This window comes from Vicia villosa, linkage group LG2 (assembly GCF_029867415.1).
Source record: "Vicia villosa cultivar HV-30 ecotype Madison, WI linkage group LG2, Vvil1.0, whole genome shotgun sequence".
In the NCBI taxonomy this organism is placed as follows: Eukaryota; Viridiplantae; Streptophyta; class Magnoliopsida; order Fabales; family Fabaceae; genus Vicia; species Vicia villosa.
This window is the reverse complement of record NC_081181.1, coordinates 18,847,875-18,859,479: the sequence shown is the minus strand read 5'-3', so window position 1 is coordinate 18,859,479 and position 11,605 is coordinate 18,847,875. Positions and strand designations below refer to the sequence as shown.

General features: G+C 38.9%; 3 protein-coding genes across 3 annotated transcripts; all 3 read right to left on the bottom strand.

Moving 5' to 3' along the window:
- Positions 1-280: 280 nt before the first annotated feature.
- Positions 281-1,976, bottom strand: LOC131645979 (amino acid transporter AVT1I-like). Its single transcript, XM_058916164.1, has 2 exons — positions 1,195-1,976; positions 281-1,087 (listed from the first exon to the last, which is right to left on the bottom strand). Exons 1-2 carry the CDS (start codon positions 1,906-1,908, stop codon positions 569-571), a joined length of 1,233 nt encoding a protein of 410 aa, XP_058772147.1. The 5' UTR covers positions 1,909-1,976; the 3' UTR covers positions 281-568.
- A 616-nt stretch (positions 1,977-2,592) lies between these two features.
- LOC131648664 (uncharacterized) lies at positions 2,593-3,198 on the bottom strand. The gene has a single exon (XM_058918400.1). It carries the CDS (start codon positions 3,196-3,198, stop codon positions 2,593-2,595), a length of 606 nt encoding a protein of 201 aa, XP_058774383.1.
- Positions 3,199-9,573: 6,375 nt separating this feature from the next.
- LOC131648663 (uncharacterized) lies at positions 9,574-10,233 on the bottom strand. Its single transcript, XM_058918399.1, has one exon. The coding sequence runs from the start codon at positions 10,231-10,233 to the stop codon at positions 9,574-9,576; it is 660 nt and encodes a 219-aa protein (XP_058774382.1).
- Positions 10,234-11,605: the final 1,372 nt, after the last annotated feature.

The window sequence follows — 11,605 nt, the reverse complement described above, 5'->3', positions numbered from 1 at the left end:
GACTGAGAAAGACAGAAATGAAAGTATTGAATTTGAATGACTCTGAATTACTATTGTCGTAGTGGTAGTAAGTTACGGCTGATCCAACTCATGATATTCAAGAAAAAATATATTGACAATCCATTCAGTTTGGGGACAACCATACACAATAAGATAAATAAAAATGAGCCAAAAAATAAGAAAAATAAAATAAGTCCAAAGATTAACCAAACTCTAAATTGTATTAATCAAGTTGTAATATTTCATTAACCAAAATAGTTTTAGAAAAAATATATAAAAAAATTAAAATAATATAAAAATATTGTTCACGTCGTATTTGTGAGTACAGTGTATACGGTGTAGTCTCAAAATAGTATTTTTCAAATAAAAATGAGGCAAGAAATAAAATTGTGTCAGAGAAAATTGGACCCTTTGCTTATAAGGTCAACATTAAATTAAGTTACAAAAAAACATACAAAAATATAACAATGTATTTTAACTCATTTTGCGTTCTTTGACCGATGTAAATATTATAACTCATGATTGGAAGAATCAATATTAGTTACAACAGTTAGCATTAATGTTAGCATTAATGTTTCATCTGATTAACTATTTTCTGAACTGAGATGTATGTACCAAAGATTCCAATCAATGTACCAATGATAAGAATTCCCATGATGATCATCATCTCTAACCCAAATCTCTTAGCACCTTTGTTTATCTTTAGGTAGCAAAGACAAGGGAACAATAAGGAGATTGCAACACTCAAGAATGCACCCATAAATGCCATGATGTATGCAAAAAAGGGAATGTATAATGCCACAAGTACACTGCTAGCAACAATAGATGTTCTAACTACAATGCTAATAGGCCTTGTCATGCATACATGCCATTTTTCCTCAATAGCAATTGTTATTGGACTTATTATAATAGCATACTTAGTGAAAGGGTTAATTATGGTGGAATAGATTGCTATTTTTGTGCTTATAGTGTTAGTTGGTAAATTTAATGTGATTTGAGACTTTAATTTATCTCCAAACATCATGTAGCCTAAAACCGCAATAGTTCCGTAAATTATTGCGCTTGCACCAAAGCAAACAACCAAAACCTGCATTTAGTAACAGACGTTAAAAAGTAAATTTTCTCATATAAATAGGACCAGAGGTTAAAAAGTAAATTTTTTCTTATAAATAGGACCAGAGAGAAACAACTTACCTTGGAAAATAGTTTTGTGTCGGTCATGGAATTGCGTATTGTGGGGATTAATGCATGAGCATTGTAACAAAATGCAAAAAGGCTCATAGAAGTAGACAAACCTCCCAAATTTAGCAACACACCTCTTTGATGAAACCCTACACCATCAACTTCACCCACCCACACAACACATCCAATCAAAATAACACAAGTAAACACCCCACCAATAGAAACATAGGCTAGAACTCCATAGTTTCTCAACCATGTTGTTGGTAATATTGCAAAGGCAGTGAGAATAACAAAACCACTTTTACCACCAATTCTAAGTCCAAAGATTGTGAATATCATATTTGGATAAAGCTTCTCCAAATTGTCACCTTCTAATATAAGAAGCTCCACAGCTACTAAAAACAACTCTATGTATATGAATATAGCTAATGTAGCTCTTCCTTTGTATCCAAATGCAGCCTCACCTAAATCACCATAGGATTTAATTCCTGGATTTGCATTCATACACCTATCCAAAAGTAAAGCTGTGTAGCAACATATCATCCCAAATATAATCAGCAGCAAAAAACTCAACCATCCTCCTTGATAAACTGCATACGGCATTGACAGTATTCCAATGCCTATTAAGGTATTGAGTACATTGAAACATGTTTTGAAAAAATTGGTTCCTCCATTTTGTTGGTCTGCATTTGAAACTTGGACTTGGTTTTTATTCTCCAGTTCCATATTCTCTAACTTTGTTGGCCCCTATATTCTGTTATATGTTATGGATTCTAGTATTTTGTTCTAGCAAAATGACATAACCTTGTTAACAAAGAGACAGACAGTGTCACAGTGACTTTTGGTCTACTTGAATAGATGATTATTGTTATAAATAATAAATAGTTCTTTCCAAAAAAATAACTTTTGGTGAACATGATTAGATTATTATCTTCATAAATAATAGTAAATAGTGTCAAGGATCTTAAGAGGTGAGCATAGCATCTTTTTCTTTTTAATAGATAGCCATTTTGTATTTGTAGATCTCGGATGTTAACAAAGATTAAAAACTTCTATAAAAGTAAGAATGAGATTGAATTAACTTAATACAAGTTAAAATATTTATCATTACCATAAATATAAGATGATTTTAATAAATTATATTTTTACTCATTTTAAGATTTCACATTTTCTTTAGTCTTAAACTCTTTATAAAAATTGTGATATTTATTTATTCTATCAACAAATTTAATACTAGTAATATATTATTCGCGATTATTTAATGGGTTAATAGCACTTTCATCCTGTAATATAGATTTTTTTTTTGTAATCTAGAAATTATATTAAACGGAGAACTAAGGGTTCTCCAACCCGATTACAAAGGAGGAGCGGGAAAGCCCGACAAAAAGAAAAATTACACACCAATTACCCTTACGAAAGAAAGAAGAGCGGATCCTTACTAAAATCGTAAAAAGAATAATTGGGATGAGTAATCTTTCCACAAAAAGACCATTTCCAAACCAAGAACTTGATGTTCCAAACGGTATTGTTAATGCTCCAAGCTTCCTTCCGAAAACGCACACCATTCCTAAGTAACCAAAAAGACCAAACGGTTGCTAGCCACACCACGTCCAATTTACTATCTATAATCTTACGAGAACGGAAGAAAGAGTGCCACTCCATAAAATGCGGTATACACTCCTTTTCCAAAATTCCTCCTTTACCAATCCAAAAAGCTATGTCACTCCAAATCTTTGTACCCACCAAACAACCAAAAAAGAAATGGTTCCTATCTTCCGGAACAATACCACACAAAACACATTTAGAATTATCAATGGAGAAAGCCATACCTCTATACACCAAACCGTCAACCGTTGGGAGCCTATCTAGAAAAAGTCTCCATCCAAATGCCTTGATTTTGTACGGAACCTCCATTTTCCACAAAATGCCAAAAACACCATCATGAATGTTAGGTGGTCCGAACGGAATATGGAGATTCAAGTAAAAATTACAACAAGAAGCCACCGAGAATTCCATCGATGGTCCTTCGGTCCAACAAACCGAATCCGAACCGTGTCTCCACCCGGAAAAAGCATCCACCCGACTCTTCAACTTCAACAAATCCGCCTCTAAAAAAGTACCCTCCAAATTTAAGCCAAAATCACCCCAACACCACGTGCCTTCCTTCCACCCCCCATTTCCGCCACCGAAACACCTTTCAAACTAGAGTATAAATACAAATCCGGGAACTCCTCTTTCAAAGGAATCCCTTCCAACCACGAAGTTTCCCAAAATGGTGTGTGGAACCCGTTGTGAATATTAAATTTAACCTTTTCCACCATAGGATCCACATGGAAAGAAGAACTAATCTTAACCAAATCTCTCCACCAAAACGAAGAAAAAGATGAAGAGACACCACAGATAAGGGAGGGAGAATTACTAACCTTATTATTAATCAACAAAGAGGACGCTAAATCACCATATCGGGCTTTTAAGACTTCAAGCCAAAGAGAACTTTGACCTTGGAAAATACGCCACCTCCACTTGTTAAGAAGAGAAATATTAAACAAAGATATATCCTTAACACCTAACCCACCTTTCTCCATGGGAAGACAAACGTCTTTCCATCAAACCCAATGTATCCTTCTTTTCTCCTCTACCCCTCCCCAAAGGAATTTACTTTGTATGCTATTAAATTTCTTCACCACCTTCAACGGTATTTTATAAAACGACATGGTGAAAATGGAGAGGGAACTAAGAACCGACTTCAAAAGAGTAATCCTACCTCCTAAATTCAAGTAGCGATTAGTCCAACCTTCCAATCTAGCCTTCGTCTTGTTTAAAAGAGGATCCCAAGTAGATTCCAACCTTGGATTGTGACCAATCGGAATGCCTAGGAAAATAAACTTGTTATCCTCCACTTTACAAGATAAAAAGTGAGACGCCACTTCCAAAAATTGATAACTAGGATTAATACCAATCAACTTACTCTTGTGATAATTAATCCCAAGGCCCGATACAAGCTCGAATGCTCTAAGAACCGCCTTAATCGCCTGAATATGCTTCCAACTACCATCCCCCACCAATAAAGTGTCATCCGCAAATTGAAGGATGTCCACTCTACACTTTCCCTCGATGACAAAACTTTGAAAGTCGCCTAACTCAATAGATTTTCTCACCAAGGCCGTGAGTGCCTCCGCTATCAAAACAAAGAGAAAAGGAGATAGGGGGTCTCCTTGTCTCAACCCTCTAGAAACACCGAATTCTTTTGTAGGGCTCCCATTCACAAGCACCGACATATCACTCTTAAACACCAATAATTCCATCCATCTACTCCCAAACCCCATCGCTTTGAACATGAAACGAAGAAAATTCCAACTCACCTTATCGTACGCCTTTTCGAAGTTAACTTTGAAAAGGGTGCACTTACTACCCACCTGTTGCACGCTCGTGAAAAATGAACAGAGTCGCCACCAATATATTTATCCCATAAGGGAAAGGAATATCAGAAAACCTAACAAAGGAAGGAACATGGTCTTGCGACCAGAGAATCTAGGTACGGGAGTCGGTTACGCGAGGGGAAGGTATTAGCACCCCTCGCGCCCATCGTACTCGATGGTATCCACCTATGTTTGTTTCTATCTAAAGGGTGTGTACTATGTCTATGTCTATATGCGAATGCATGCAAAAGAAATACGGGGAAAAGAAGGAAGTATTTACAAGTGTGCTCGTTCAAGCCCCGCGACTTGATGCCTACGTATCCTTTTCAGGAATCAGAGCGCCGTAGTTCGGTCAATATTTTCTGTTTGTTTTTGTGCTTTTTAGTTGGGCGGAGTTAACGCTCGCGCTCTTGCATAAGGGGACAGCCTAGGATGCAATAGAGCGGAGATAACAATGCCCTTAAGAAAGGAGGTGAGAGAGTGATTTTGAGCGTTTCGAGGAAATCCCTTAAGCAAGGGAAACTCGAGTTACTCTTTGGTTGGTGTTTTTTAGAAGTTGGGAACTTACGCCTGAATGGTACCCTTAAGCAAGGGAGATCCAAGCACTCGAACATTCCCTTAAGCAAGGGATGTTCAAGCTTCCATTCCCTTTTTAAGAATTTTCACTTTGATTATTAGTGTTTTAAGTATTTTCTTTGTATTTTTTAAGGGGATTTTATTTTGAATATTTGTTAGATGTTTTGATGTTGAAAAAAAAGAAAAAGAAATGAAAAGAGGGAACTATTCCTAATTTCTAAATCTATGTTATTCTAATTCTAATAGAAAGGAACAAGATCTATTTATTTATGGTTTATCAACCAATCAACAATCAAAGGAAACAACAAAAAAAATCAATTAAAAGAAAATAAAGTTCTAAAAGTCTACTTGGGTGAAAAAATATTTTTGTCATCTTTTATTTAGGCAAAAAAAAAAAAGAATTATCAAGCAAAAAGCATAAAAAGAAAAAATCAATTATTTATTTATTTTTTTATTACCGGCATGGGGGTGTATCAGTAAACAAAATATGAACCGGATTATGTTATAGCCGAAACATGGGCCTAAACCAGAGGGTGGCGTTAGCAGTAGCGCTCAAGGCCCAAGAATCAGATGGTGGTGCATTAGCAAACATGGAGTGTAATCCAGAAGCAAGACAGGGCCCCAAAGCGCAAGGCCCAGCTACACAACACTATTTTTCAATCTTATTATCAGCATGAGTATTTATTATTTTATGTGACATGCGTGGCATACATTCATCAGTTGGTCATAATTCATTTAAGTCACAAAATGCCAAAACCAATCCAGAGCCAATCAGGATCCGCCACACCTTAGTTCCAGTCATTGGCAAGAGAAAAGATCCACTAACATGTGGGAAACGCAGCCAACGAGGCGTGGACACGCGAGCAAAGCAGAAAACACACAAGCCCAAAACTCAGACGCCGGAGCTAAGCTCCGGTCGTCTTCCCCGGCGACCTCGCGGCGGAGCTAGCATTAACTTTTCCAAAAATCCACAAAACCGACACTGCTCAACTCGGATTCTCTCACTGAACACGAATCTGAGCTCAGCTTCCATTGATGCTCTCTTGAAATCCAAAACCGATGATGGATTCAAAAACCCTAACATATGAGATCTAAGCCAAACTCAAGATAAACACACCAACGAATTCCTCACACGTTCTAAAGCGCATAATCAGCAGATAATCACTCACACAATCAGGTTATCATGTTAATTGAATTCAAAGCAAATGAACTTCATACAATTAGCCTCACACGTTTGCATTAAGCACAGTCATGGCAAATGAGTTGTCATCATCACACATCATGCTTATGGATGTAGAACGAGTTCATGAAGCTTACCTGAAGAGATCTTGAATTGAAAGGTGAGGGAGAGCTTTCCTTCTCGGAGAGCAGCTTCTTTCTCCTCCTCTTGCAGTGAAGATGATGATGAATATGGATGACCGGTGAAGATGATGATGGAAGGTGAGGACTGGAGCAGAAGGAGTGGTTGCTAAGAGTGATTGTGGTGGCCGGAAGGATTTGTTGCAGTTAGTTAGGGTGGCACCGGAGTTTGTTACGGCCGCTGGTGGTGGAGAGGGAGAGTGATAGGAAAAGAGAGTGGGAGTGGAGAGAGAGTGGAGTCTCAGAGTGAGAGAGTGAGATGAGAGCTGTATGGAGAAGTGAAATCGTGAATGTAAGTGTGAGGGCTATGCAGCTTTATTTATAGGGCATGTGTGGAAAGAGTGGTGAGGCTTCCATGAGTGTGGGGCTTGTGAATAAGCATCTTGCAGCAGCATTGTTTTTCTTGGTGTGGGACTAGGGAAGTAATGCTTAGTGAGCAAGTTTTGTACACTTGTGGCAAGTCTTCCCAATGCTTTCACATATGTCATATATGCATGGTTCAATGAGGAAAAGTTGGTGGTGGTGCATTGATGCTATCAAAGCACGTTGCAGCTTTCAACCATGCCTATGCCTCGTGCCAGGAGGAATGCTCAAGGTGCCTTCTTCCCATGCGTATATCTCTCACCATGGTTCATCAATTGAGCTATTCTTGGGCTCATTGCAAAGAGGGTGTGTGATAGAGCAAGTTTGATTTTGGTATGCTCAAGTAATAGTGCCTACATCCTTCAAAAAATAAGTTGGAACATGATTCATGCACCTGGAATGAGACTCACGAGCATGGCTTGAATCTTGTGCATGTACTTTGGCAGGAATGTGACTGGGTCGAGGGGTGACTTCAAAGCCTTATAACTTGCTCAATACATGTCCAAAATTAATGAAACTAGATTCAATAGATAGGGGACATGGCAAGGAACAATTTAAGATCATGATTGTTCAATGTGGAGACTTGTGGAGGAAGAAAAATGCATTAAGATTTGGCACACCATGTGTTTGCTGAAATGCATGCGTGTGCCCTAGAAATCTGCCTTGGCTGGATGCAGGACTTAGTCAGTGTAAGGGCACAACTTTGAAAACTTGCATCTCACTCAATACTTGTTCAATTGACCCAATTCTTGGCTTGTTGGAAAGAAGACATGGCAAGGATTAGAATGATACCAAGTTTGCTTCCATGGCCTTTTTGTAGAGCTCTGAAACTGGCTTGAGATTTGGCATGCCATGTGTTTGTTGAAATGCCTGGTCATGACCTGACTTGTGACTTGAATTATGACTTGGGTTGAATGAATTTTCAGTAACTTCAAGCAACTTTAACTCTTCATACAAGCTTCAAATGAAAAATTGTCCAACTACAAAGTTGTTCTCCTCCACGAGGGGAATAACTTTGATGTTGGAAATTTCTTCAAGAAATGTCATTTGCCACGTGTAAATCAGGGCTGAAGTGGACTGCTCACCAAGGTTCAAAATGCCAAAATATTTTCTAAGTGTTGAAACATTCTTTTTTTTTTTTGTCTTTTTTGCTATTTTTGGCAACTTTTGTCGAACTTCCGATTTTTTCCATTCTTTGACTTTTCTTGATTGATTTTCCACCAAAAGTCAATATTTGAATAATTCTTCTGATTTTGACTCAAAAGTCAACTGTTCTGATTTTTCCGACTATTGATGAAATTCCCGATTAAATCTCTTCTAGTCAAATCCAGTCAAACAAACACATCCACATAGTCAGTATGAGAAGCTTCCCACTCATAGAGTCCATTCCTGATCAAATGTTGACCAGAAAGTCAACTGGTTGACTTTGGTCAAAGAAACCCTGATTTGGGAGACCAGATGATTTGTAAGCTTGTACCCTTCAATTAATGCCTTGAATTGAGACTGAGAAAACCTTAATCCAGGAGGACTTCAATGAACATAGAGCCACAAGATTACACCTCAGTCCTCTTGTTTTCTGATCAAAACTTCTTTGCAATAGAGCTCTTTCTTGTTAGTCTCTGATTAGTACCAATGATATGTATGCATGGGTATGGATTATGACCTAAGTGATGTATGTACATGAATGCAGAGCCTAAGCCAGTTAGAAGTTAAAGGGTAGGACAAATTTGGGGTATGACGCCACCTTCCTCGCATAATCAACCACCTCATTAGCAACGATCACCCCATCAAGCAATTGCCTACCGGGGACAAAAGCGGTTTGACAAGGAGAAATGATTGAATTTAGCACCTTTTTAAGTCTCCCCGCCAAAATTTTAGCCGCCACTTTATAAATACATCCCACCAAGCAAATAGGCCTATATTCATCCAAACCCAATGGATTATGCTTCTTTGGGATAAGGGTCAAAAAAGAAGAGGTAATCGCCTTAGCCAAAGAACTCCCTCCAAAGAAATAATTGAAAAAATTGAAGAAATCTTCCTTAATAAAAAACCAACATTTTTTAATAAAGAGAAAAGAATACCCGTCCGGCCCCGGGCTCTTGTCACTTCCACAATTCCACACCGCCTCTTTGATCTCATCTTGAAGAAAAGGTCTCTCCAAATCCTCCGCCTCTTCCTCACTTAAAGTATTGAACGGAATGCCCTCTAACAAAGGTCTAGAAACCTCCGGTTCCACAAATTTCTCCTCAAAGTGTTTGAATACCGTCTCCCTCACCTCTTCAACCGTCTCAGCCAATCCTTCCGAAGAGAGAATCGGACCTAAATGATTGTTCCTCCGTCTTTGTTTCAACACCTTGTGGAAAAAACCGCTATTGGAGTCTCCTTCCCTAATCCAACTCAATCTAGACTTTTGAAGTAACATATTTTCTTTTATTCTCAAGTTCTTCCAAAATTTACTACACGTTTCCTTTCTACACACCATGGTGCTATCAAAGTTGAAAACATCATCCGAGGCTAATTTATCATCGGCCAAATTCATCTTGCAAGCACCGTCCTCCATCTCCAAGTCAATTCTACCAAACACTTCCTTGTTCCGAATCCTAAGTTTATCTTTAAGAAGCCTTAGTTTTTCCTTTAACACAAAGTCTCCTCTTCCTTCCACCTTAAGGCATTTTCATTCTTTCTCCACAAAAGGAATAAAAGAATCGAAGCTAAACCATTCATTGTTGAATTTAAATGGTTTTGGGCCCCAATTCCTTTGGTCCTTCAAAATCCATATTGGACAATGATCCGAAATATCCCTATCACCAATGAGTTGGCCCATAACCTCCCATCTAGACACCACTTCATTAGAGACGATAAAGCGATCGATTCTACTCATCGACTTCCCGTCCCTGCTAAACCAAGAATACTTTTTTCCTTTGCAAGGAATGTCCACCAACGCACTTCTATCAATAAACTTCGAAAAAAGTTCCATATCTCTTTTTTTCACGTACATCCCTCGACCCTTCCTTTCTCTAACGTTAGTTATCGCGTTGAAATCCCCACCCATTATCCATTCCCCATCCTTAAAAGCCTCCTTTAACTCAAGCAACTTCTTCCATAACTCAATCTTTTTAATCAAAAGACAAGGCGAATACACATTAATCACATAGTAAAAGTTATTCTCCCAAAAGGCTTTAATTCCTAAATAGCCCTCTCCTTTAAAACTATTAACAACCTCAACTTTGTCATTCCATAAGATGAGCAAACCTCCCGATCTACCTATCGAATTTGAATAAGAAAATCCCACCTCCGGAGAATACCAAAATGACTTGGCCAAATTATCTTCCATGTTTACAATCTTAGTTTCTTGAATTAAAAAAACATCCGCATTCCCTTTTTTAATCAAAGCGCTAATCCTCCTTCTTTTGAGTGCATTCACTCCCCCCCTAATATTCAATGAGCCTATTATCATTGAGCACCTTCTTTATTCTCCTTCCTTACCTCCCCCTTTTTAATATCTTCACCAAACTCCAAAGATTCAATCCTTTTCAAAAGATTATTCCTACCCTTCGAATCAACCACCCCAAGCGCCACAATAGCCGAGCAAAGTTTACCCCCAATGTCCACATCCATTAACCTCCATTGTCTCCTGTTATTTCTCCCAATATCGGATTCTTCATTTTGTTCGCCATAACATAACGAGCTAGCCCCAATATTGCCGCCACTATTAAACTCCACAGTATTAGTCCCCACTAGAGAATAGGTAGGACTCAAAACAGGACCAACATTGCTTTGTTTAGGATTCACACTTTCCGACCCAATCTTGAAACGCCTCCTACTGTATGTCTTAACAGCCCTATCGTTAACATGTTTCAACGGAAGCTTTTTCCTATTTTTTGGAACAGTTATGTCCACTGGCAGAACGAGAGAACACACAACCCTGCTGGGGGAAGCTTCCAACCCCGAACCACCATGCTTACCTAGTAAACTTCCAGTCCTAGAGCACAAGGAATCCGATTCCGGAATTGAGGAGTGTCGCGCCACAAGCCTCGGATCCTGACCAGAAACAGCACTGCTGTTGCGCACCTTTAGGATGGCATTATCAAAATCCCCATACGCGTTATCCGCTGAAATATTCACGGAACCACCAACCACACTAACACCGGCTTTCACCTGAGACTTGCAGGCCTCAGCGTCAACGGAACCAGAACCAGTGGGTTTCCTCACATTATCCTCCCTAATAATCCTATCCGAAAACTGCTCGATACTGTCTACCGAATTGGCAGAATTACGGTCAAGGTTCCTAAGGCTGTTATCATCAAAAAGAAAGTCGTCTGATTCAGATGACGATGCACACGAAGATGGCGATTTAGAAATACCTGCAGAATCGAAAGGTATGCCCCACGGGTCCTCACGGATCGTTAAGCAGAATTTCTCGCCATCAATGTTAGCTGTGACCGAGTTAGGGGTAATAAATGACAAATGTACCTTGACTAAAATCCTAGCAACGTCATAAGCGCGTCCTTTGGCTGTCCTCTCGTCAATACATACGAAGGAGCCCCACGATTCAGCTAACGACACAAAGAAGTCAGAATGCCAAGCATGAGGGGGTAAACCATAGACTCTCAACCACACCTCTCTGTGTTCCTCGATTAAGTCTTCCTCCCACTTCCTAACTTCACTGTGTAACACCCTTCTAAACCCCCGCGGAAATAAATAAA

What these genes read in the sequence shown, in the direction of transcription:
- LOC131648663 (XM_058918399.1), bottom strand. Translation starts at nt 10,233, where the DNA reads ATGGAAGATAATTTGGCCAAGTCATTTTGGTATTCTCCGGAGGTGGGA.
- LOC131645979 (XM_058916164.1), bottom strand. Translation starts at nt 1,908, where the DNA reads ATGGAACTGGAGAATAAAAACCAAGTCCAAGTTTCAAATGCAGACCAA. An exon ending in ACACAAAACTATTTTCCAAG is followed by an intron (nt 1,088 to 1,194) that starts GTAAGTTGTTTC and finishes TACTAAATGCAG; the next exon opens with GTTTTGGTTGTTTGCTTTGG.
- LOC131648664 (XM_058918400.1), bottom strand. Translation starts at nt 3,198, where the DNA reads ATGGAATTCTCGGTGGCTTCTTGTTGTAATTTTTACTTGAATCTCCAT.